Source organism: Nycticebus coucang, chromosome 5, assembly GCF_027406575.1.
Source record: "Nycticebus coucang isolate mNycCou1 chromosome 5, mNycCou1.pri, whole genome shotgun sequence".
Classification (NCBI taxonomy): Eukaryota; Metazoa; Chordata; class Mammalia; order Primates; family Lorisidae; genus Nycticebus; species Nycticebus coucang.
In genome coordinates this window covers 87,385,784-87,407,941 of record NC_069784.1, presented here as the reverse complement: position 1 = coordinate 87,407,941, position 22,158 = coordinate 87,385,784, and the positions used below count along the sequence as shown (strand labels likewise).

General features: G+C 42.1%; 1 protein-coding gene across 3 annotated transcripts in view; it reads left to right on the top strand.

Annotated features, from left to right (window-relative positions):
• Nucleotides 1-18,986, top strand: part of SLC22A16 (solute carrier family 22 member 16) — a 38,556-nt gene extending 19,570 nt beyond the window's left edge. For 2 of the 3 annotated variants that reach the window (XM_053592841.1, XM_053592843.1), the window contains exons 4-8: nt 4,821-5,346; nt 8,273-8,400; nt 11,436-11,545; nt 12,598-12,697; nt 18,622-18,986. In XM_053592841.1, coding sequence (XP_053448816.1) covers nt 4,821-5,346; nt 8,273-8,400; nt 11,436-11,545; nt 12,598-12,697; nt 18,622-18,840 — 1,083 coding nt within the window. In that variant the 3' untranslated portion in view covers nt 18,841-18,986. Of the gene's footprint in view, nt 1-4,820; nt 5,347-8,272; nt 8,401-11,435; nt 11,546-12,597; nt 12,698-17,163; nt 17,286-18,621 lie in introns of all 3 variants that reach the window. The other variant, XM_053592842.1, reaches the window with a different exon arrangement.
• Nucleotides 18,987-22,158: the final 3,172 nt, after the last annotated feature.

Genomic DNA, 22,158 nt, shown 5'->3' with positions numbered 1-22,158 from the left:
GGAGTCTTTAGTGAGGGATGGAAAAGTTTCCTTGGCTCAGTGCCTGGAGTTCGGTGGTTAGAGCGCTGGTAGGTTTGAACCTGGCCAGGGCCTGCTAAACAACAATGACAACAGTAACAAAAAAACAGCTGGGTGTTGTGGTTGGTGGGCACCTGTAGTCCCAGCTACTGGGAGGCTGAGGCAAGAGAATTGCTTAAGCCCAAGAGTTTGAGGTTGCTGTGAGCTGTGGCATCACAGCGCTCTGTTGAGTGCAAAATAGTGAGACTGTCTCAAAAAAAAAAAAAAAAAAAGAAAAGAAAAGAAAGGAAAGAAAAAAGAAAGGTTTTCTAAGAAGCCACATGGATGACCCAGGAGAATGCATAAAAATAAATTTAGGAGGGGCAGCACCTGTGGCTCAGTGGGTAGGGCACCAACCCCATATACCGAGGGTGGTGGGTTCAAACCTGGCCCCCATCAAACTGCAACAAAAAATAGCTGGGTGTTGTGGCGGGTGCCTGTAGTCCCAGCTACTTGGGAGGCTGAGGCAAGAGAATCGCCAAGCCCAAGAACTGGAGGTTGCTGTGAGCTGTGACGCCACGGCACTCTACTGAGGGCGACAAAGTGAGACTGTCTCTAAAAAAAGTAAAAATAAAAATAAATTTAGGAGAATTGAAGGTGTTGTCCTTTAAAAAAACAAAACAGTAAATACATCTATTTAGGAATGTAAAGAGCTTTAAATACAAAAGATAGCAACTAGTAGTTCTATTTCCACTAAGAACACAGCTCGTAATTCCAGAGTGAGATTTGGTGAGCGAGACCTTCTGGTGGGGCTGACTGACAGTCCCACAGAGGCACAGGTGCCATGGAAGGCTGAAGGACTTCTTTGGGAAGACTTATAAAGATAACTTCTGAAAATGTGTGTTTCAGTTTTGCAAAATACTGCACGTGGTTTCTAGAACTAAGAAAATGAGGCCGCACCCATGGAATTCGTCTGTGAAATGTGGCCTTAATTTTCTGTGATTATTTCCTTTGATTTTCATGGGAAATGGATTTTGGTAGAATTCTGAGTATGGGAAATGCAGTCAGATTCCTTTACTCAACACATTTACTGGTCTGCCTATGTCACGTAACGCTAAGTAAACCAGACCCAGCTGTTGCCATAACCCTACGGCCTAGTGGGAATGGCAAGATGGCGAATGACCAGCCATCCTTAGAACTAACTATATAATGTCAACAATGAGGGCATAGCAGTCGGGGGCGGGGGGCGAGGGCGTGCTCTACTGGGGCCTGTAGGATAAGAGACTTTTAGTTCTGAGGGGTGGGTGAGGGAAGAAGATTCTAGTCAAGGTAGCAGCAAGTGAGAGGGCCCTGAGATGAGAAAGAATGCAAACGGAATAGGTGAGCTGTATTGATGTGGCTGACGAGGTGGGGACCGTTAGGCAGGACCTCATAGGATGGTCAAGATTTAGCTCAATCTCCCAAAGTGATGGAAATGCACCGAAGCGGCTCGGGTCAGGGCAAATGGTCACTCTGCATGCTCTGTGAGGAGGGGTTGAAGCAGGAGCAAGGAATAGAGCCTCGCCAGTGGGGCGGGAGTGGACTCAGGAGAGACAGCTAGACTGAAAACCCCGGCAGGGCCTGATGTTACCACTTGATTTAACTGGACCATTTGCAGTATTTGAAGATTTTCAAAATCTGTGTTTGTCTGCTGTAATAGCAGCAAACACAAAAATGACAAAGTGACCAGGAATGCAGCAGTCCGTAAGCAGCACGTCCCCCTTCCTGCCAGGGTGAGTCTTCTCATGGCCAGAACGTCCTTGAGGGCCAGCCTCTTTGTGAGTCTCTGATGGAGGTGATTGCAAATCCTACACAAGAAGTGTGATTATAAAAAGTCTTTAAGAGCCAATTTACAATTGCCAAGATGTGGAAACAATCTAAATGCCCCTCACCCCAGGAATGGATCAACAAATTGTGGTATGTGTATGCCATGGAATACTATTGAGCCATAGAAAGATGGAGAATTTACATCTTTCGTATTAACCTGGATGGAGTTGAAACACATTCTCTTTAGTAAAGCATCACAAGAATGGAAAATCTTGTACCCAGTGTACTCAATACTAATATGAAGCCAGTAGACTATCTCACACACACCCACACAAGAGAAAAACTCAATTAAAGTTGGGGAAGGAGGGAGAGGGGCAGAGGGAGGGGAATCGGTGTGCTCCCACTTAATGGGCACAATGTAAGGGCACATGGCACACCTCAAGGGACTCTGCGGAACAATGCAAACACTGTAACCTAATCGTACCCTCACATTAATCTGAAATTTTTAAAAAAGTCTTTAAGAGCAATGGGGGATGATTGCCAGAGTCCTCCCCCAGACCCTTGACCAGCTGGGATCTGGCAGAGATAGACCAGTTAACTTCTGAAGAAATTAACATCTGCTAGGATACTAAAAACCGTCAAAGGGGTATGATCCAAATATCAAAGGATTAACAGAAGCCTCTGGGGAAAATCAATGATGCTCTAAGACAATTTTGTAAATATTAACTGATTTTTGTTGTAAAAGACAGATGCAAAATAGTTTTTGGAGGAAAAATTATAATCCCTTTAACCCCCATCTCCCCCCCCCAAAAAAAACCTGCCATCTGATGCATTCTTTATTTATTCCAAGAATGATCACAAATTGTTAGTACAGTCTAAATTTTGTTAAAGATAGGCATATTTTCAAAATGAAGTTTTTCTTTAAATTTTTTATTGTGGTAAAAATATACATAATATAAAATTGACCATCTTAGCCATTAAGATAGTCATACATATTCCTCAGTTTGTTGATCCATTCCTGGGGTGATTGGCGTTTACAGGTCAGTTAAGTACATTTACACTGTGCAGTTACCACCACCAAGAACTCATTTTGCAAAACTGAACCTGTGTTCGTTAAGCAACAACTCGTTCCTCCTGTCCTCAGCCCCTGACAACCACCATCTTATAATATTTTCTACCTGTATGATTTTGACTACTTTAGGTACCTTACTTAAAGAGATTCAGATAGTATTTGCCTTTTGTGACCAGCTTATTTCAATTAGCATGATATTCTCAAGATTCATTCCTGTTGTAGCATGAATCAGAATTTCCTTTCGTTTTAAGGCTGAATAATATTTAATTGTATGTATATACTACACTTTTCTCATCTGGTCATCTGTTGATAGACACTCAGGCTGCCTCCCTGTTTTACTATTGGGACTAACTCTGCTATGAGCAGAGAGGTGCAGGCACCTCTTTGAGATTCTGCTTTCAGTTTCTTTGGGGATATGCCCAGAAGTGGGATTGAGGATGATAGGTAATTCTATTTCTTATTTTTCTTAGGAATTACCATTTTGTTTTCCATTGAGACAATACCATTTTACATTCCTACCAGAAGCACCCAGGGGCCCCAGTTTCTCCACATTCCCACCAAGGCTTATTCTTTTGTGTGTGTGTTTTTTTTTAGTAGTAGTTATCCTATTGACTATGAGGTGATATCTTATTGACATTTTTATTTGCATTTACCTAATGATTAATGGACATTTGTATTTCTTCTTCAGGGAAATGTCTACTCTAGCCTTTCCCCTATTTTTCCATTTTTGAGTTGTATTATTTTTATTTCTTGCTGTTGAGTCTTAGGAGTTCTCTATATGATGCTTTATCAGATATGTGATTTACAAATATTTCCTCCAATTCTGTAGATTACTTTTTCACACTGTTGACAGTGTCCTTTGATGCACAATAGTTTTAATTTTCCTGAAGGCTAATTTGTCTATTTTTTGTTGCTGTGGTCAAAGTTTTTATCAAATTTCTTTCCACTAGTTAGCATACATTTTTATTTACACTTAACCATTAGGATTTAACAATAAGGACCTTCTGTGTACAGATAAATTGACATGTGCTCTTAAAAGGAGCTGAGAAATAAATCCATGATACCATGGATACAGACCATTTAAATAAAAGGCAGTGTCTAACTTATATTGTAAATAATCTCTTAAGTTTTGTCATCTGGGGTGCAGAGGGTGGGGAAAGATGAAACGACACATCTAAAGAAGGAAGATGGATCAGGTCGAATGCCATTTAATTTAATTTATTTATTTAGAGACAGAGTCTCACTGTCTTGCCTCTAGTAAGTGTTGTGGCATCATAGCTCACAGCAACTTCAAACTCTTGGGCTCAAGCGATCCTCTTGCCTCAGCCTCCCAAGTAGCTGGGTCTATAGGTACTGGCCACAAGACCTGGCTATTTTTAGAGATGGAGTCTCACTCTTGCTCAGGCTGGTCTCAAACTTGTGAACTGAAGCAATCCACCTGCCTCAGCCTCCCAGAGTGCTAGGATTATAGGCATGAGCCACCGTGCCTGGCCTTGAATGCCATTTATAAATCAGATATGGGTTTCTGGCTCTGTGCCCATAGCTCAGTGAGTGGGGCGCTGGACACATACACCGAGGCTGGCGGGTTCAAGCCTGGCCCGGGCCTGCTAAACAACAATGACAACTACAACAACAACAAAATAATAATAAAATAAAAATAGCCTGGTGTTGTGGTGGGTACCTATGGTCCCAGCTACTCGGAAGGCTTAGGCAGGAGAATCGCTTGAGTCCAAGAGTTTGAGGTTGCTGTGAGCTGTGACGCCACAGCACTCTACTGAGGGTGACAGAGTGAGACTCCGTCTCAAAAAAAAACCCAGTGAGATATGGGTTTCAGAAAGCAACTCTCTGTCATTTTCTTTTGTAGCTACATGCAATTTACAGAGAGCTCAGCCCCCTCAGTGGTTATAAATGTGATCTTAAATTTGCCCCCTTGTTTGTTTTTCAGTCTGCAAGTGGTTATCTCGTGGTGGCGTTTGTCTACGTGATGGAATTTGTCGGAATGAAGTCTCGGGCGTGGGCCTCTATCCATTTGCATTCCTTTTTTGCAATTGGAACAATGGTGGTGGCCTTCACAGGCTACTTGGTCAGGACCTGGTGGATTTATCAGATGATCCTCTCCACAGTGACTGTCCCCTTCGTCCTGTGCTGTTGGATGCTCCCAGAGACACCTTTTTGGCTTCTCTCAGGGGGAAGATACAAGGAAGCACAAAAGATAGTTGATATGATTGCCAAGTGGAACGGGGTGAGCTCCTGTAAACTGTCGGAACTTTTAGCTCTGGATGATCCCGTTCGCAGTAGCTCCCCGGAAATTAAGACAAACAACGTGTTATATCTGTTCTATGACTGTACCGTGTCAACAAGGACGCTTATCGTTTGGCTAATTTGGTTCACGGGGAGTTTGGGATTCTACTCCTTTTCCTTTAATTCTCTTAATTTAGGAGGCAATGAATACTTAAACCTCTTCCTCCTGGGTAAGTAGTCAGAATGTATTTAACTGTGGCAATGAAGTGAGATCTCCGCCATGGTTTTAGTTTGTTTTTAATAGTCTTTTTTTCTATCAGAAACAATACTGCCAACCACAGTATTAGGATATCTTTTAGTGCTGTTGTATCACAAATGTACATATGAAGTTTGTGAACTTCAAAGAGTTCATGGAAAAATGGAATTAAAGATAAAAAATAAAAACTACAGACATTATTCTCAACATAAGCTCTGTCAAGTTCAAGGACACTTGTCATCAATGCTACCAGCCATTTAGTCCACCCCTAAAGAAGCGAGGATTTTGGGGCTTTAACTGAGACTGCAGAGTCTTTTTTTACTTTATTAGCTGAAGATAAATAGGCGCCCTTTGTAGATTCTGTGATGTTAAGAAATAGCAGGAGCCAAATCAGGACCATAAGGCGGATGCCTAATGACTTCCCATCAAAACTCTCAAAATCACCCTTGTTTGATGAGAGGGACAAGTAGGTGTGTTGTCATGGAGGGGAAGGTGTTGTTCTGCTAAAGCTTTGGCTAACGTCTCAAAACATTGCTCTAGTAAGCAGATGTGATTGTTGTTTGGCGCTCCAGAAAGTCAACAGCAAAATGCCTCGAACATCCCCCCGTGACTTCTACCTCATGGTAGCCATTACCTTCTGCTTCTCTTTAGGATATCACTGGTAAAACCATATTTCATCTCTTGTTACAGTTCTTCAAAGAAGTGCTTCAGGATTTTGATCCCAGTTGTTTAAAACTTCCATTGGAAGCTCTGCCCCTGTCTGCAGCTGATCTGGGTTTAACAGTTTTGGTAGCCATCAAGTTGAAAGTTTGCTCAATTTTAATTTTTCAATCTGAATTGTGTAAGCTGAACCAGTTGAGATGTCTGTGATGTTGGCTATTGTTTATACTGTTAATTGTTGGTCCTCTCCAATTAGGTCACAAACAAGATTAATTTTTCCCTTGCAAATTGACGTGGAAGGTCTGCCGATGTGGGCTTGATCTTCAACATCATCTCTTCCCTTCTTAAGAAGAGTTTTCCATTTGTAAACTGCTGACTTCTTTGGGGCACTATCCCCATAAAATTTTCATAAAGTATCAGTGATTTCACCAATTTCACCATCTTTCCACGCTTCACCATACATTTTATGTTCGTTTTTGTTTCCATTTTAGCTAAATTCATACAGCTCTGAGAGCAGCTTTTTCAAATTGATGTCTTACATTCCTAATGCCTCAAACTAGATCCTGTTCAGACATGTTATAACTAGTTAGTATAATTTATTTTGCTGTGAAATATTTTTGAAATCCAGGCATAGTTTTTTCATAGTAACCACTTTGCGTGATTCTTTTTTGAAGATCATTTGTATTTTCTTTTTGAAAAAATGCAGTCAGAAGCATTTAGTCTCCCCCTTCCTTCCTGTCACCTCTCTATGTCACCCTGGGTAGAGTGCCGTGGAGTCACAGCTCCCAGCAACCTCAAATTCTTGGGCTCCATTGATTGATTCTCTTGCCTTAGCCTCCCAAGTAGCTGGGACGACAGGCACCCACCACAGCACCGGCTATTATTTTGTTGTTGTTGCAGTTGTCATTGTTGTTTAGCTGGCCTGGGCCGGATTTGAACCTGCCAGCCCTGGTGTATGTGGCTGGTGCCGTAGCCCCTGTGCTATGGGCACTGAGCCCAGAGGTAACTTCTATTATGTTGGCTTGTACCCTTTCACATCTCTGGAGTTACATTTCCATACATTTGTTCATATAAATGCTTTCTTTATGTTTTAACATAAATGAGGTCATTCACTACATATTGTTATTTGTAAGTTGCTTTTCTTTTAAAATGTAATGTATCTTAGAGCTGGTATCTTTCGAATTTCAGGTGTCCTTAATTTAGAGATTTTCAGTGGTGAAATACAGTTGCCTGCACAGTTTATGTTGTCATACTTCTTTTATTTAAATAGCAGGTTAAAATGGCTTTGGATTGTTTGAGACATGACATCTAGCATAAGCCAAATTTGAACCAAATATGAGAGAAACATTAGGAATCACTCTTTATCCATCTACTTTTAATTCCTGGTTATTTCTACGTAGGCTGCCGGTATTTTATATTACCTCAGAACATCCTGCTTTTAAAGATCTCATTAAAGTTTTCTGATGATACATCTGTTTTTATTATAGCTTAACAGGAATTACAAAAGAAGGCATTTTAAGAAAAAAAAAAAACCTCACTCTTTTGGGGCAAACTAACAAGTTTGTAGAAAGAGCCCATGTTGACCCCAAACTCATTCTCCATGTCCATGTGAGAAGTTACACAGTGTTCTAGAACAGAGCAAGCAGCCAGTGGTAAGAGGTCGGGTGAGTGGCGTGCGCGTGGTACAGGTTAGGAAAGCTGGGGGTTTAGATCTTCGTGATACAGTTTAGATCCTTGTGATACTGTTCCTTAATTTTCCTGGAGATATAAACTCTTAAGAAACTGGGCAATCTCATAAATACAAAACTGCCCCTGAGGTTATACACTATCTACTGCTGTGGAGTTTTCATGTCCCCATTCTCCCTTCCTGCGTGTGATCTCCTGACAGGTGGAGTGGACTGCAGGTCAGTAGCTCTCTGCTGTGAGATTTTTGAACAGGTTTTCATCTCCTGAGATGGTTTGGGGCTGGAGGGAATTTCAGCTCTGGTTTTGTGCCATTTGCAGGTGCGAGGCAGATAATCAGCCCGAGAGCATCTCCCAGGAAACCCTTGTCCTTGCTCCAGTGAGTTAAAAGGCGGTAGAGTTTGCTGCCTCTTGGGCTATGCTCAGATAATTTCTAAAGGCCCCTGTAAAGTGAGGAGAGGATGGATCATTCCTTCCACATGGTGAATTAGAAAGTGGGGTCCCCTGTGGGTCTTTTGTTCCATGACCTTTATAGAGGGTCTTTTGCTCCATGACAGGTGCAGTGGAAATTCCTGCCTACACCTTCGTGCACATGGGGATGGACAAGGTGGGGAGAAGAAACGTCCTGGCCTTCTCCCTTTTCTCCAGTGCACTGACGTGTGGTGTGATTATGGTGATCCCCCGGGTGAGTTATTTGATGTTTTCTTCAGGGAACAATGAGTTGTTGTATGATAGTTTGATGGGGAGATTTTTAACTTATGACAGCATGATGTTCAATTCAGACATGTGGACAGAGTATATACATAATATTTACAAATGTTTAAAAACATTCTTCCTCCACTAAGTTTAAGCAAATGTGTACACATACAAAAATAAAATGGCAAAAAAAAAAACAAAAAACATTCTTCCTCTATTATATAATTTATATTCATTATAGAGAATTTAAGGAAAAAAAGAAAAATTTTTAAAAAGCCCATAATCCCACTTCCCAGAGATAATCAGTGTTGTATTTTATAGACATAACAATCTTGTGTGAGAGAAGCTGATCATACTTTCCAGTGATTATCCTCATATTAACGTGCACACGTTCATTTACTCGGTGCACAAAGATTTAGTCAGCATCTATTCTGTGCTGAGGGCTGGGGACACACAGTGAGTCAAATTTCTGTAAGGGTAACGAAGACAAACAAAACAGGAGGAAGAATAGAGAATATGTCTCACTCCCTCTCCTTTCTCCCCGTGTGTGTGTGTGTGTGTGTGTAAATTAGAGAGAAAGAGAGGCCACGTGTGGGTACTATTTGTCTAGAGTCTTCAAGGATTATGTGCCTGTCAGAGAAGGCGACATGTAAATAGCAACCTGATGAGGGAGGAAGCCATGGAGACATCTGAAGGATATGATGAGCCACTTGGGATTGTTCCAATTTTTTTTTTTTTGGACATAGGGTGTTACTCTGTTGCCCAGGCTAGAGTGCCATGGCCTCAGCCTAACTCATAGTAACTTTAAATTCTTGGGTTCAAGCAGTCTTCCTGCCTTAGCCTCCCAAATAGTTGGGATGACAGGTTCCTGCCACAGTGCCCAGCTAGTTTTTTTTTATTATTATTTTTAGTAGACATGGGGTCTCACTCTTACTCAGGCTGGCCTCACACTCCTGAGCTCAAGCAGTCCTCCTTTATCCTCCCAGAGTGTTAGGATTACAGGTGTGAGCCACCATGCCCAGCCAGGATTGTTCCAATTTAAGTGCTCTTGTTTGTTATTGCAGTAGATGAGAAGTTTCCAATTTTTCAGTATCCATAAATCCCCGGAAGAGATTGCTTTTCAAAAATGCAGTTTCCTAGTAAGAAACACTGTCATAAACTACTGAAATGACTTTCACATTCCTGTATCTTGGCAAACTACATCCTCCAGAACACTTCTTGCATACAGAAGAGCTTCTTCTCTTCCCCTGAAAGATGTTATCAGAACCTGTATTTTAATTCTTGATTTGGAAAATATCACTATAACAATACTCCAAAATATTCTATGTGATTCTCCAGTGATTATATAATTATTAAGCAATAGTATATCAAGATTTAGAGCAAAGCATTTTTAAGTTTTGCATATTGCTTGAAATTTAATTTAAGCTGACGAGCTACTTCCCTTATAGCCTTTACTTAATTACTACTGTTGGTGAGCCAAATGTTTTGTAACTGAAATTTCCAGATGATTGATATGCAACCAACTGAGTGAAATAAAACTACTTGGCACAAGGTCATCACTGCCAGTTTGAAGGAATTTTATCCATGTCTTTAAAAAATTAGTTTGCTAGGCGGCGCCTGTGGCTCAGCGGGTAGGGCGCCGGTCCCATATGCCGGAGGTGGCGGGTTCAAACCCAGCCCTGGCCAAATTAAAAAAAAAAAAAAAAAAATTAGTTTGCTATTATACTAGTTGAGTTGATGCTAACTGCCTTTGAGCTGGTGAAAATTTAGGGGAACCCAAGAACCTTTCAGTTCTACAGTAATAAGGAAGACAGCAAAGTGGCTGATGGAGATTTCTAGATGTAGAAATTAATCCCAACTACAAATCTCTCCCCTATGATAAAATTTTTCCCAAGATGGTAATGTCAACACAGTACAAATTATTTTTTTGTATCATGTTAATTTTTTTAATAAATATTGTCTATGATAATAATAAAGGTGACACTAGCTGCTCTAAGGGAGGCATCTTAAAATCTCAGTGCCTTAACATAATAGATATTTATTTCTTGGTCATAGAAATGTGGGTGTACCTGGTTGGCTGCAGTTCTTGTGGTGGGAATGTCTGGCTCCATGGAGTCATTCAGAGATGCAAGCTAAAACAGGCACTGCCGTCCTTAACACATGAACCCCAAGGGTCACCCTGGGTCTCAACATCCAGCTGAAAGATGGGAGAAGAGAGGATTTTAGAATACGGGAGGACTTTGCTGGCCACTGCTGGAAGTGGAACACATTCAGAATAGCAGAAACCTGGGAGATATTGACAGGTTTTGCTGTTGAGGAATGTATCAGCCAAAAGAGGAGAGAGAGGAGAGAGGAGAGAGGAGAGAGAGAGAAAATGAATCTGTACTAATAGTTCAAATTATTTTCTGAAGATAATTTGTAAACCAGGGATTACTGCCACAAAGGGCATAGTTGGTTTTTTGTTTGTTTGTTTTAAATCACAGCTGTGTACATTAATGCAATCATGGGGTACAATGTGCTGGTTTCATATACAATTTGAAATATTTTCATCAAACTGGTTAACATAGCCTTCACGGCATTTTCTTAGTTATTGTTACGATATTTATATTCTACATTTAGTAAATTTCACATGTACCCTTGTAAGATGCACCAAAGGTGCATAGTTGGTTTTTATAGCTCCTTGAATCATTCTGGATTAATTCCAGAGGGAATGGGTTCTTTATTGGTGCAACCAGCACTGTCTGGGCATGTCTCATTCCAAAGCAGTCTTCCCAACCAGCTTTTCTGCACAGTTCAAACTTCCAGTGTTGGTGGGTCGGGGGTGGTGGTGAGGCAAAATAAAGATGGAAAGCTTTTGAAGACCATGAGTACAGTTTACAAAATAAATGAAAACAGGAAAATAAAATTCTTCATTGTCCTGAAAAACATTGAAGGACTTAGAAAGTTTTAAGTAATAATTTTAAAGATTTTACATTTTCATTTTAAAAATATAATTTATGATAGATCTTACTAAATTATTTTCAGAATTATTTTATTTGGAGTGTGGTGGCAACTATGGCTGGAAAATTTGCCATCGGGGCAGTGTTTGGCCTTATCTATCTTTATACGGCTGAGCTGTATCCAACCGTTGTAAGGTAAGGATTATTTACTTTTCCTGTTATCTTGCACTTGTGTGTTATTTCATTATATTTAGCCTTCAGATATAAATGCTTTCTTTTCACAGAAGTTACCTGGAACTCTGAGATGTGGGAAAATTACATTTTCTGAAATTCTCAATCTGAGGCTTTGTCTATCACCTTATTAGCAAGGGTATTAAAGAAATTATGTTGAAATAACACACTATTATCCTAAAGACCGTTTCAAATTTTAAATGAAATTAGTATGGGCCATAGCTAATTTCACCAATTTGGAAGCTAACATTTAAGTGAAAAATGTACAATTCACTTAAAAATTTCAAGAGCTAATTGATGAAGTAAACACGGTGAAGACTGCTTAATGATGGGGACACCCGCTGAGAAATGCATCCTTGGGTGATTTCGTCATTGTGTAAGCTTCAGAGAATGTACTTGCACAAACCTTCGTGGGGCAGCCTCCTGCACACCTAGGCTATGGCATAACCTATTGCTGCCAGGCTACAAACTTGTACAACATGTGACTGGACTGAATACCATAGGCAATTGTAACACGATGTATTTGTATCTAAACATGTCTAAACATGAAAAGCAAGTACAATGTCAAAATCTTATGACAGTGCCTGTGGCTCAGTGGGTAGAGCACCAGCCCCATATAGCGAGGGCGGCGGGTTCAAACCCAGCCCTGGCCAAACTGCACCAAAAAAAAAAAAAAAAAAAAAATAGCTGGGCCAACGTTGTGGTGGGCGCCTGTAGTCCCAGCTTCAGGAGGCTGAGGCAAGAGAATCGCCAAGCCCAGAAGTTGGAGGTTGCTGTGAGTTGTGTGAGGCCATGATATTCTACCGAGGGTGATAAAGTGAGACTCTTTCTCTACAAAAAAAAAAAAAAAAAATCTTACGGGACCACCGTCCTGCATGGGTCTGTCCTTGACCTGAGGAACATCAGGCACCAGGGGTTACACTTATTCCCATTCCGGGAGGGGGAAGAGGGGCTGTACCTTTCCTGCTCTGCCTGTCTGGGCTCTTGCTGCTGTCCTAACACCCTGCTGTTTCCAGGTCGCTGGCCGTGGGGAGCGGCAGCATGGTGTGTCGCCTGGGCAGCATCCTGGCCCCGTTGTTCGTGTACTTCAGCAGCGTGTGGATCTTCATACCGCAGGTGCGCCTCCGGAGACAGCAGAGGCACGGTGGCCAACTGCCTTCTCGACGTTTCTTTATTGAAGCCAGTGTATCATTTCATGATGGGGCGGGGGTGGCAACACGATGAATGGCTGGCCTGCTGGTAAGGAGCGTGGGGGCTCTGTTGTGTTGTGTGTCCAGTGCCTTCCGCCCACTCTCAGCTGTTCAGCACAAACCCACCTCCCAGAGAAAGGAGTGTCCTCCCCCTTGTGAGGACTCCAGGACCGCGGAGGCAGAGCTCTGGGCTCTGTCTCTCTCAGAGTCTCTGCGCCCACTCTCTGCATTCATTCCCGTGGTGTGTCTGCTGGGCCCGTAGAATTTTGGAAGGTTCTGTGGTTCTCTGCACACCTGAGCCCCAGGGCGGGTTTCCTCTGCAGGCCTCTGGCTCCGAGTGTGGGCCGCTTGACCGGGACGAAGGGTGAGAGCAGGGATGCTCAGTTTGCAGACTTCCTCCTGCCAGGGCTGAGGAGCCGGGAAGCACGTGGAGCCTTATCCCAGCTGGCTTCAGTGTGAGGAAGACGGGATGGGGCAGCCTGCAGAGGGAGGTGGGGTGGGGCATGCATGACGGCGCCCTCCCTTGGCCTTCCGCTCGACTTTCTCTGCCCTTGCTGCCTCGGGGTCTCCTTCAGGCCTTCTTTTCTCTGATTGCCCTTTAAAGAGACTCCTCTCCAAGATTCCACCCTGGCTGTTCACTCCCTGCAGGTATCAGCTGGCCTGAGTTCTGACCTTCCTCCCAGCTGCAGCCGGGGCTTCCACTAGCCTCACGGACATTCTCACAACATTTCCCCAGCAGACTGGCCGGTGACCTGACTGTCTCCCACTTTTGGTTAAGGATAAGTCAGTGGCCTTAAGCACAACACTGTAGCATCAGTCTTTTATTCACCTTGTTCTTTCCTTCCCTCCCCCCAATCCATTAATCATCAAATCCTCACATTTCCCCTCAAAACCACCCTTGCTTGCCTGCTTCCAGTGCCCAAGTTCAATTCCTCATCATGTCCAGCCTCCAAGGTCTTTTCCCTGCATCCCGTCCCTCCACCCCATCAGAATAGCATAGAAGGCACCACAGCCATGGCCCACAGCCCTGTCACCTTCAGAATAAAACCCAAACTCAGCCAACGGACCTCTGATCCCCCATGTTGTTCCCATTCCTCACACAGCTTCCTTCCTCTCCCCCATGGAAGTTCCCCCTGCCTCCTCCGGTCCTCACCCACTCCCTCCCCTTCCATAACTTTCCTGACGGCCTCTCCAGAGAGAACTCTTCTCCCTCCCCGCACCCTGCCAAACATCCACATGTCCTTTAAGTGTCCTTCCAAGTGTCCCCCTGCCAGAACCCCCCAGATCCAGTGACCCCGCCTCTTCTGTTCCCATGCAGGTCTGCGCAGCATTCAGCGTGACCCCTTCACAGTACACAGGCCCACTGGCTTTATCACATGTGTGTGTAATTGTGTCTCCCAGGTGGGAATGTTGACCTCTGGCAGAGCAGGGCATCTCACACCCCCACGACTGGGTCCAGCAAATGATTTTCCTCACTTTGATGCCACCCATGCTGAAATTCACTTCATATTTTCAATCAAATAGATTGGCTTTTCATAATTAGCAGTGAAATTGTCGGTGTTATACTAGTGATATGTTTTTCTGAAATATACTAACAGAATCTAACAAGTAATAAAACCAAGTGTTTGGTACTACCTGGAGTAGCTTTGTGCACACAAGTAGTGTGTGTGTGGCTCTTTGGGAATCCTTGGCTTCGCCTGAGTGTCTCCCCTGTCCCAGTGGCAGGTGTGCAGTAAAGGTTACTGAGGTTCAGAAGTAATACAGGCTGTCCAGCCTGCACACAGACAGGTTTTGGAGAGTCCTCTGTGCTTTTCTGGAAGCATCTTTTTTTGGGCTACCATTTTGTGTTCCTTATTTAAAAAAAAAAAAAAAGATAAACATGGAAAGCTATTTTTTAGAAGAATAAATTAAAACACAAAAAGAAAATAGATATATCTGTAAAAGCAAACTTCTTTAAATTGACTAAAGCCAAATGAAGATTTTTTAAGAAAAGGATTTCTGTACAGGTTAATCAAGGACTACAAAGTTAAAAGGGATTTTTAATTTTGATTAATACAGACTCTATTAGAAGTGCTTTACAAAAACTAGTTTTCATTTGATGCAGATGCTGTTGTTATTTCACCTTTCAGAGGAGACGAGTGTACATCAGGTAGTTATTAGCCCGTGGTCACATGGTCACATACCTTAAAGGTGATGGAGCTGGGATTCGAACCCAGTACTTTTAGGTAAAGTTAGCAAACAAAAAAACCAAACAGTGCCAAAAGGAATGCAGAATCAGGTCTTCCTGCAGTCGGACCCTGCTGGCCTCCGGCTCCTTCTCTAAGCCAACCTCTGGCACAGGATCTCGTGTATATTTGTAGGGATATTCTGTGAAGCTATTTCCTTTGGAAGTAACAAAAGCTGCCTGTTGTTTGTAATGAGTGAAGAAAAATGACTAATTAAATTTCCTGTTACTCTTGTTTGTGGATGTCAAACTGCCTGGGCAGCTAGTGTTTTCATTTAGAGGAATGGAAATGTTTGTGGAGAAAGATAAGGTTATATTTTCTATTTTGAAAGAAGATGCATGAGAGTCACTCCTTCTGATGCTTTTATTACCAACTATTGTTTTCCAGTAATCTAAAGAAGGTGAACGCATTTCCTTTTTTGTGTGTGTTCATGAACTGTTTGGCCAAGGTTTATCAAGTGTTGATTTTGAACTAACCCCACCCCCACCCCCTGCCAGGCGCTAGGGAGCCGAGATGAAGGAAAACAGTCTCTGTCTGATGGGGAAGGCCGGAGGGCAAACCATCACTCCACCTGGGGCAAAAGGCTCAGGAGGGGACGCGCTGGGGCTGTGGGGCTCTAGTGGGTACCAACTCACTCGGGTCACAGGGGAGGCGTCCTGGAGGAGGAGGCCTTTCATCTGTATTTGGAGGGACCAGTAAGAGTTAGCAGGGTAGGAGAGGAGAGGACGGAAAAGAAGACAGAGGGAACAGAACAGCACAGGCTTAAAGGGGAAAGGAGCACGGTCACTTTGGGTTTGGCTGTAACACTGCTGTTCACACCCGGGTGGCTTGTGGGAGTCAGGGGGTACACCTGGAAAGATAGACAAAGATCTCAAATGAAGTCAGGATGGGAGAACATTCAAGCTAAAGGTGGGCTGCAGAGGACAGAGTGAAAAAGGCTATGCACAGGACCTGGTGACCAGATGGCAGTGTGGAGAGGAGGGAGTTGTTCTTGAGGCTGGGGGGAGCCCAGGATGGGGAGCAGGCCCCCAGTGGGGGACAGCAACTAATGTTGCGTGTGATGAGTATGAGGGGCCCGTAGGACAGCAGCGGTGCATCCAGGAGGCTGGGCCTTCACAGGCCTGGGGCTCAGGGGACAGGCCTGACGGGAGGTTTGGGAGAACGAAGAGCAGCCCTGGGAGCATTTAAGGTGTGGTGGAAGGAGGGGTCTATGGTGGGACTGAGGTATAGCCAGAGTGGTAGGTGACCTGGACTAGAGAGGGGAGGGAGGCAGGAGAGGACAGCAGCCAGGAAAATGTCCCTTGGGTTGGGCAGCAATGACCTGCAAATTAGGTAGAGCAGTTTCTGTGGAGATGGGGTGGGTCAGGCTGCAGAGGAGCAGGACAGTGGAAGCCGGAGAGCTGGGGAGAGGATGGGCCGGAGGGCTTGAGCAGGAGTGGCCTCAGCTATGCATCTTGTTTTAAAAGATATAACAGCAGTAATGATGGGGCATTGAAAAAAATCTTGTTTTTCAAGACATAATAGCAATAATGACAGATAACATTTTTTGGTTGCTTACCATGGGGCTAGGCACTGTTCTAAGTGCCTTAAATGTAGAACCTCTGTAAGTTGACCACCCGAGGGACTGGAACAAACTGGTCAACCTATGGAAGAGGTCAACGTAAGGAACTAGGCCAGGAGGTATGTACACATGGGTCATGTCCAGTCTATGAAAATTAGATCAACTTAAGGAGATCAACTAAAGTCGGTTCTGTCTTGGATCTTCCATTTGATTCTATTTTGCTTTTAGGCTTTTTTGGTATTTTTCAGACCCTGACATAGGGCTCTTGTAGGGTTTCAGAATTAGCAGATCTACCCTCTATGTCTTGAGACATTAGGAAACACCTTTAAAAATCCTTTGGAATGTCACTGTAAATTCTGCTGTTGCTTCTCGGTCAGTGTAGGGAGGTGGCCAGCCATGGAAGTTCTACCGTATTTAATCTCATCCTCTCAACAGTCCTTGGAGGCAGGTTCTATTCTTATATCATTTTACTTACACATAAGGAAACTGGGAGCAGAGAGGTTAAGTAACTTGTCCAAGATCACACAGCTGGCAAGTGGGAAGTACCCAGGAGCAGTGGATATGGAGATTATAAAAGGCTCTAGAACTTTTCTTTTTTTTCTCCAGGGAAAATGGCCAGCAGAAAGGAAAAGGTCAAAAGTATGTGAGGAGGGAGGACTGTGGCTGGAGAAGACCTCTGAGGAGGTCTGGGGAGCATGAAGAAGTCCCCTGGTCAGGAGGAGGGGAAGGTATGGGCTTGTTGGGCTGTTGGTTTGGGGCTTGTGGGGTGGGGGAAGCTGGCCAGGGCAGCAGGAGTGAGGAGGAGATGGAGAGCTCCCTGTACTATTCTTACTCCCAAGCTACGAAGAAAAAGTCGGTTCTGTCTTGTATCTTCCATTTGATTCTATTTTGTTTTTAGGCTTTTTTGGTATTTTTCAGACCCTGACATAGGGCTCATGTGGGGTTTCAGAATGAGCGGATCTACCCTCTATGTCTTGAGACATTAGAAAACGCCTTTAAAAATCCTTTGGAATGTCACTGTAAATTCTGCTGTTGCTTCTAGATTAAGCATACTCATGTATTTCTAAGAATTAGGTTATCTGTGTTCTGCAAAAGAAAATAAAACACTGCCTTCCCAGGCCTCCTCTGATACGGACGTCGCCTCACATCACTTCACAGTTGCACTGTGTATTCTATGATTCTCATTCTCAGGGGCTATAAATGTACCAAGTATGTGGATTTATCAGAAAAAGCATGCCTTAATCTATTTTGATGGGGGGGGTGTCTTTCCAGCAATAATTTTTTTCTAAAGGAGTTTTAATTATGGAAGGATGGATTGTATTTTGACAGATTACACAGAGATTTAGATCTAAAAACCCAACATCTTTGTAATGATTGAGATATGCAGACTTTAATTTTTAATGTGACTTGCATTTTGAAAAGCAAACACCTTGGTGCTAGTCTAAAAGGTTGCCTTTTTTGTGTCAAAATCTGGAACATAAAGAAATCATATGGAACGTCATAGGAAATCAGATGAACTTCCCCCAGCACCCAGAGTAGCAATTAGTTTTCATTGCCTTTGTTTTGTTTCTCCTTAAACACTGTAGGTTCTGTTTATCAAAGCATATATTCATTCATTCTCCATCATTTAGTCTGCTGATTATTGAGGCAGGGACAGGGTTGACTAAGACAGCCCCTGACTGGGAAGTCCCAACTCAGGATTGGTTGTGTGACCCCGCCACAAGATTCTGGGGTCTGGACAGTGGGTCAGGGTCTTTATTCTCTGTGACCATCACTCCCAGGACAGTGCCTACAGGAATAAGAATTCCGCGAGGCTGGCTTTTGAAGAGGCGCTCCACAGTGGTTCATAAATGAATGAGAGATCAGCTCAAGTCTGGTTGATGAGTTTAATAATTCCCAGTCCAGTGTAAGTAACCAAAGGTCTCATGAAGGAATAACGACTGTTAGGTCAAATTCAGTTCTATTACCCTCTGAAAAAGGTTCAGAAATTATTATTCTCTGAAGCGTGTATTTCTTTTCTGATGTGTCACTTATCACCATTCTTACATTTTTAATTTCTTTTAGTTGCTTGTTGGGCTTACATCCTTTATAAGTGGAATGCTAACACTAAAGCTTCCAGAAACCCTTGGGAAGCCGCTGGCAACTACTTGGGAGGAGGCTGCACAACTGGAGTCAAAAAATTATACAAGTTCAATGAAAAGACATTCTGTAACTAGGAGTACTGAGTTGGAAAAACCAGAAGCGATTAACCCCAGGAATAAATGTGCCACTGGAGCTGTCTAGCACCTGAAGTATTGTTTACGTTAATGTCTTAGTATTAGAGGGTTGTTATTCTCATCTCCTGCATGTTGTTATGTGTGTGTTTTTTTAATTTTGTAAGAAAGTTTTAAAACAATTGTTTTTGTAAAAGTAAAAGAAATAAAAAAAAAACCAAGATGAGAATTCTCATTTATTTTTTATTTAAAAAATTTTTTTATTTAAAATTTTTTTTTATTTAATCAGAAACATATAGATCATGTATACATTAATGCATTTATGGGATACAATGTGCTGATTTCATATAGAATTAGGAACGCTTACATTGCACTGGTTAATATGTACCTCATCTCATTTACTTCATTTTTGTATTAAGACATTTATTCTCTATACTTAATAGATCCGACATGTACCCTTGCAATATGCACCATAAGTGTGATCCCACCATTCACCCTCCCTTGATCTGACCTCCCCCTCTCCTCCCTTCCCCCCTCCTCCCTCTTTCATTTTGGACCATGGTTGTTCATACGAAACTGTGAGTGATTGTAAATTGGTTTCATAATAGTACTGAGTACATTGGATATTTTTTCTTCCATTCTTGAGATACTTTACTAAGTAGGATATGTTCCAACTTCATCCATGTAAACGTAAAAGAGGTAAAGTCTCTATCTTTTTTAAGGCTGCATAATATTCCATGGTATACATATACCACAATTTATTAATCCATTCATGGGTTGATGGGCTTGGGCTTCTTCCATGACTTGGCTATTATGAATTGAGCTGCAATGAACAATCTGGTGCAAATATCTTTCTTATTAAGTGATTTTTGGTCTTTTGGATACATACCTGGTAGGAGAATTGCAGGATCAAACAGTAGGTGTACTTTTAAATCCCTGAATATTCTCCATACTTCTTTCCAAAAGGGATGTATTAGCTTGCACTCCCACCAGCAGTGCAGAAGTGTTCCTTTTTCTCCACATCCACGCCAACATCTGTAGTTTTGGAATTTTGTTGTGAGCCACTCTTACTGGAGTTAGATGATATCTCAAAGTGGTTTTGATTTGCATTTCTCTGACGATTAAAGATGATGAGCATTTTTTCATGTGTCTGTAGGCCATGCGCCTATCATCTTCAGAGAAGCTTCTGTTCAAGTCCCTTGCCCACAATGAAATGGGATTACTTGTTCTTTTCTTATTAATAAGTTTGAGTTCTCTGTGGATTCTGGTTATTAAACCTTTGTTGGAGACATAACCTGCAAATATCTTCTCCCATTCTGAGGGCTGTTTGCTTGCTTTACTTACTGTGCTCTTGGCTGTGCAGAAGCTTTTTAGTTTGATCAGATCCCAGTAATGTATTTTTGGTGTTGCTTCAATTGCCCAGGGGGTCCTCCTCATAAAGTAGAAAATTCTCATTTTTAAAAACCTGGTTTCCTATTTATATAAAATATTTTTTGACATTTGTTTTTCTATGTGGTCATTGTTTCTCAACCTTCACCCCCCTCTAACACCACCACGTGGGCCTGAGGGATTCCACGTGCTTCCGACTGTATCAGTGCTGCCCCTCCCGGTTTCTTCAGGGAAATCTGGGAAGGGGCCGTGGGAGAGTGGGTTTCTTTTTGACAAAGCCCCTTGAAGATTCCATTTCTGTTGTTCTTTCCCCTCTTCTGAGAAACATGCAAGTCTTACTCAGAAATGCCCCGTCATATATGTTTGTCTTCATAATGGAACCATAAAAAACCAGAGCTATAAAAAAGGTGTGTCGGTTTTCAGCAGCTTGAGCAAGAATGCTTGAATGTGCCTGTGCCCTGTCTAAGCAAGGGACACACTCCTGTCAAGGTCCAAGAGTGAGTTTTCCAGTCTCAGATTTTATTTTTTCCAAATTTACCAGATTCTCTCTGTAAGTCTCCTTCACAGTACGGAGAAACTGTGGCATTTTGGTTCATTGCAAATTTTTTCAGTTGCATATCATCCAGGAAATTGACTTTAAGTGCTGGATCTGGATCTGTTGCCAATGTCAAAATTTTGTAAGTAATTTACATGATGATTTTTACTTTTTTATTTTATTTTATTTTATTTATTTATTTTTATTAAATCATAGCTGTGTACATTGATATGATCATGGGGCTTTACTTTTTTTTTTTAAACTAAATTTTGTTCCTCCAACTTCACTTAAAAGCATAGTCTTTCAAAAAATAGTTTAATATCCTCACATGATAGGTCCAAATTGCATTACAATCTTATCTGTTAGAACAGTGGTTCTCAACCTTCCTAATGCCACGACCGTTTCATACAGTGCCTCATGTTGTGGTGACCCCCAACCATAAAATTATTTTCATTGCTACTTCATAACTGTAATTTTGCTACTGTTATGAATTGTAACATAAATATTTGGATATGCAGAATATATTTAGGGGACCCCTGTGAAAGGGTCATTCGACCCCCAAAGGGGTAGCGACCCAGAGGTTGAGAACTGCTGTGTTAGAAGAATGCATTTCAGATTTATAGTAAGTTCCCCAGAGGTTTGGGGTTTTTTCTTATTGTGGTTAAATCACAAGTTCACTTTTTACCTTTGCCCTTGAAATTTTGTTGTTGGATGTGTCTTATGTCCAGTCATTTGAATGGACAGAGCATTAGTGTTATCTGCAGAGACAAGTAAAAGAAGGCAATTACATAGATGTGATTTTTTTTTTTAAGCCCACCTAAAGGGAAAAAAGGACGGATTTGACCTGGATTACAGACTTTTTATATTAATTCAGTTCCCTGGGTAACTGCTCAGTTTTTCATTTGGACTTTCTACTTATAAAAAAATAAATAAATAAAACCAAAATCTTTTGTCCCTTTATAAAAGAAAGCAAAAAAGGCAGATAAGAAGATCTGCATATAAGAAGAAAGGAGGAAGACATTTCTTTAATCTTTATCTCTTATTTTGTCTCCTTTTTTTTTTTTTTTTTTTTTTTTGCTGTTTTTGGCCGGGGCTGGGTTTGAACCCACCACCTCTGGCATATGGGGCCAGTGCTCTACCCCTTTGAGCCACAGGTGCCGCCCTTTTCCTTTTTTTTTTTTTTTTTTATAACCTCAGTCTTTTTTTTTTTCTTTCTTTCACTGTCATTTAAATTTTTTTCCTCTTAGTTAATATTTGATATTTTCTTGACTTTATTTTTATATTCTGTATTAGTTTGCTTGAGCTAAAATAGTAAAGAAGTCACTGACTGGATGGCTTGAGCAACATAAATTAATTAATTTTCTCACTGTTCAGGGAGCTGGAAGTTCAAGATCAAGGTGCCAGCACAATTGGTTTCTCTGAGGTCTCTCCTCGGTGTGCAGCTGGCCACCCTCCCAACCCCTC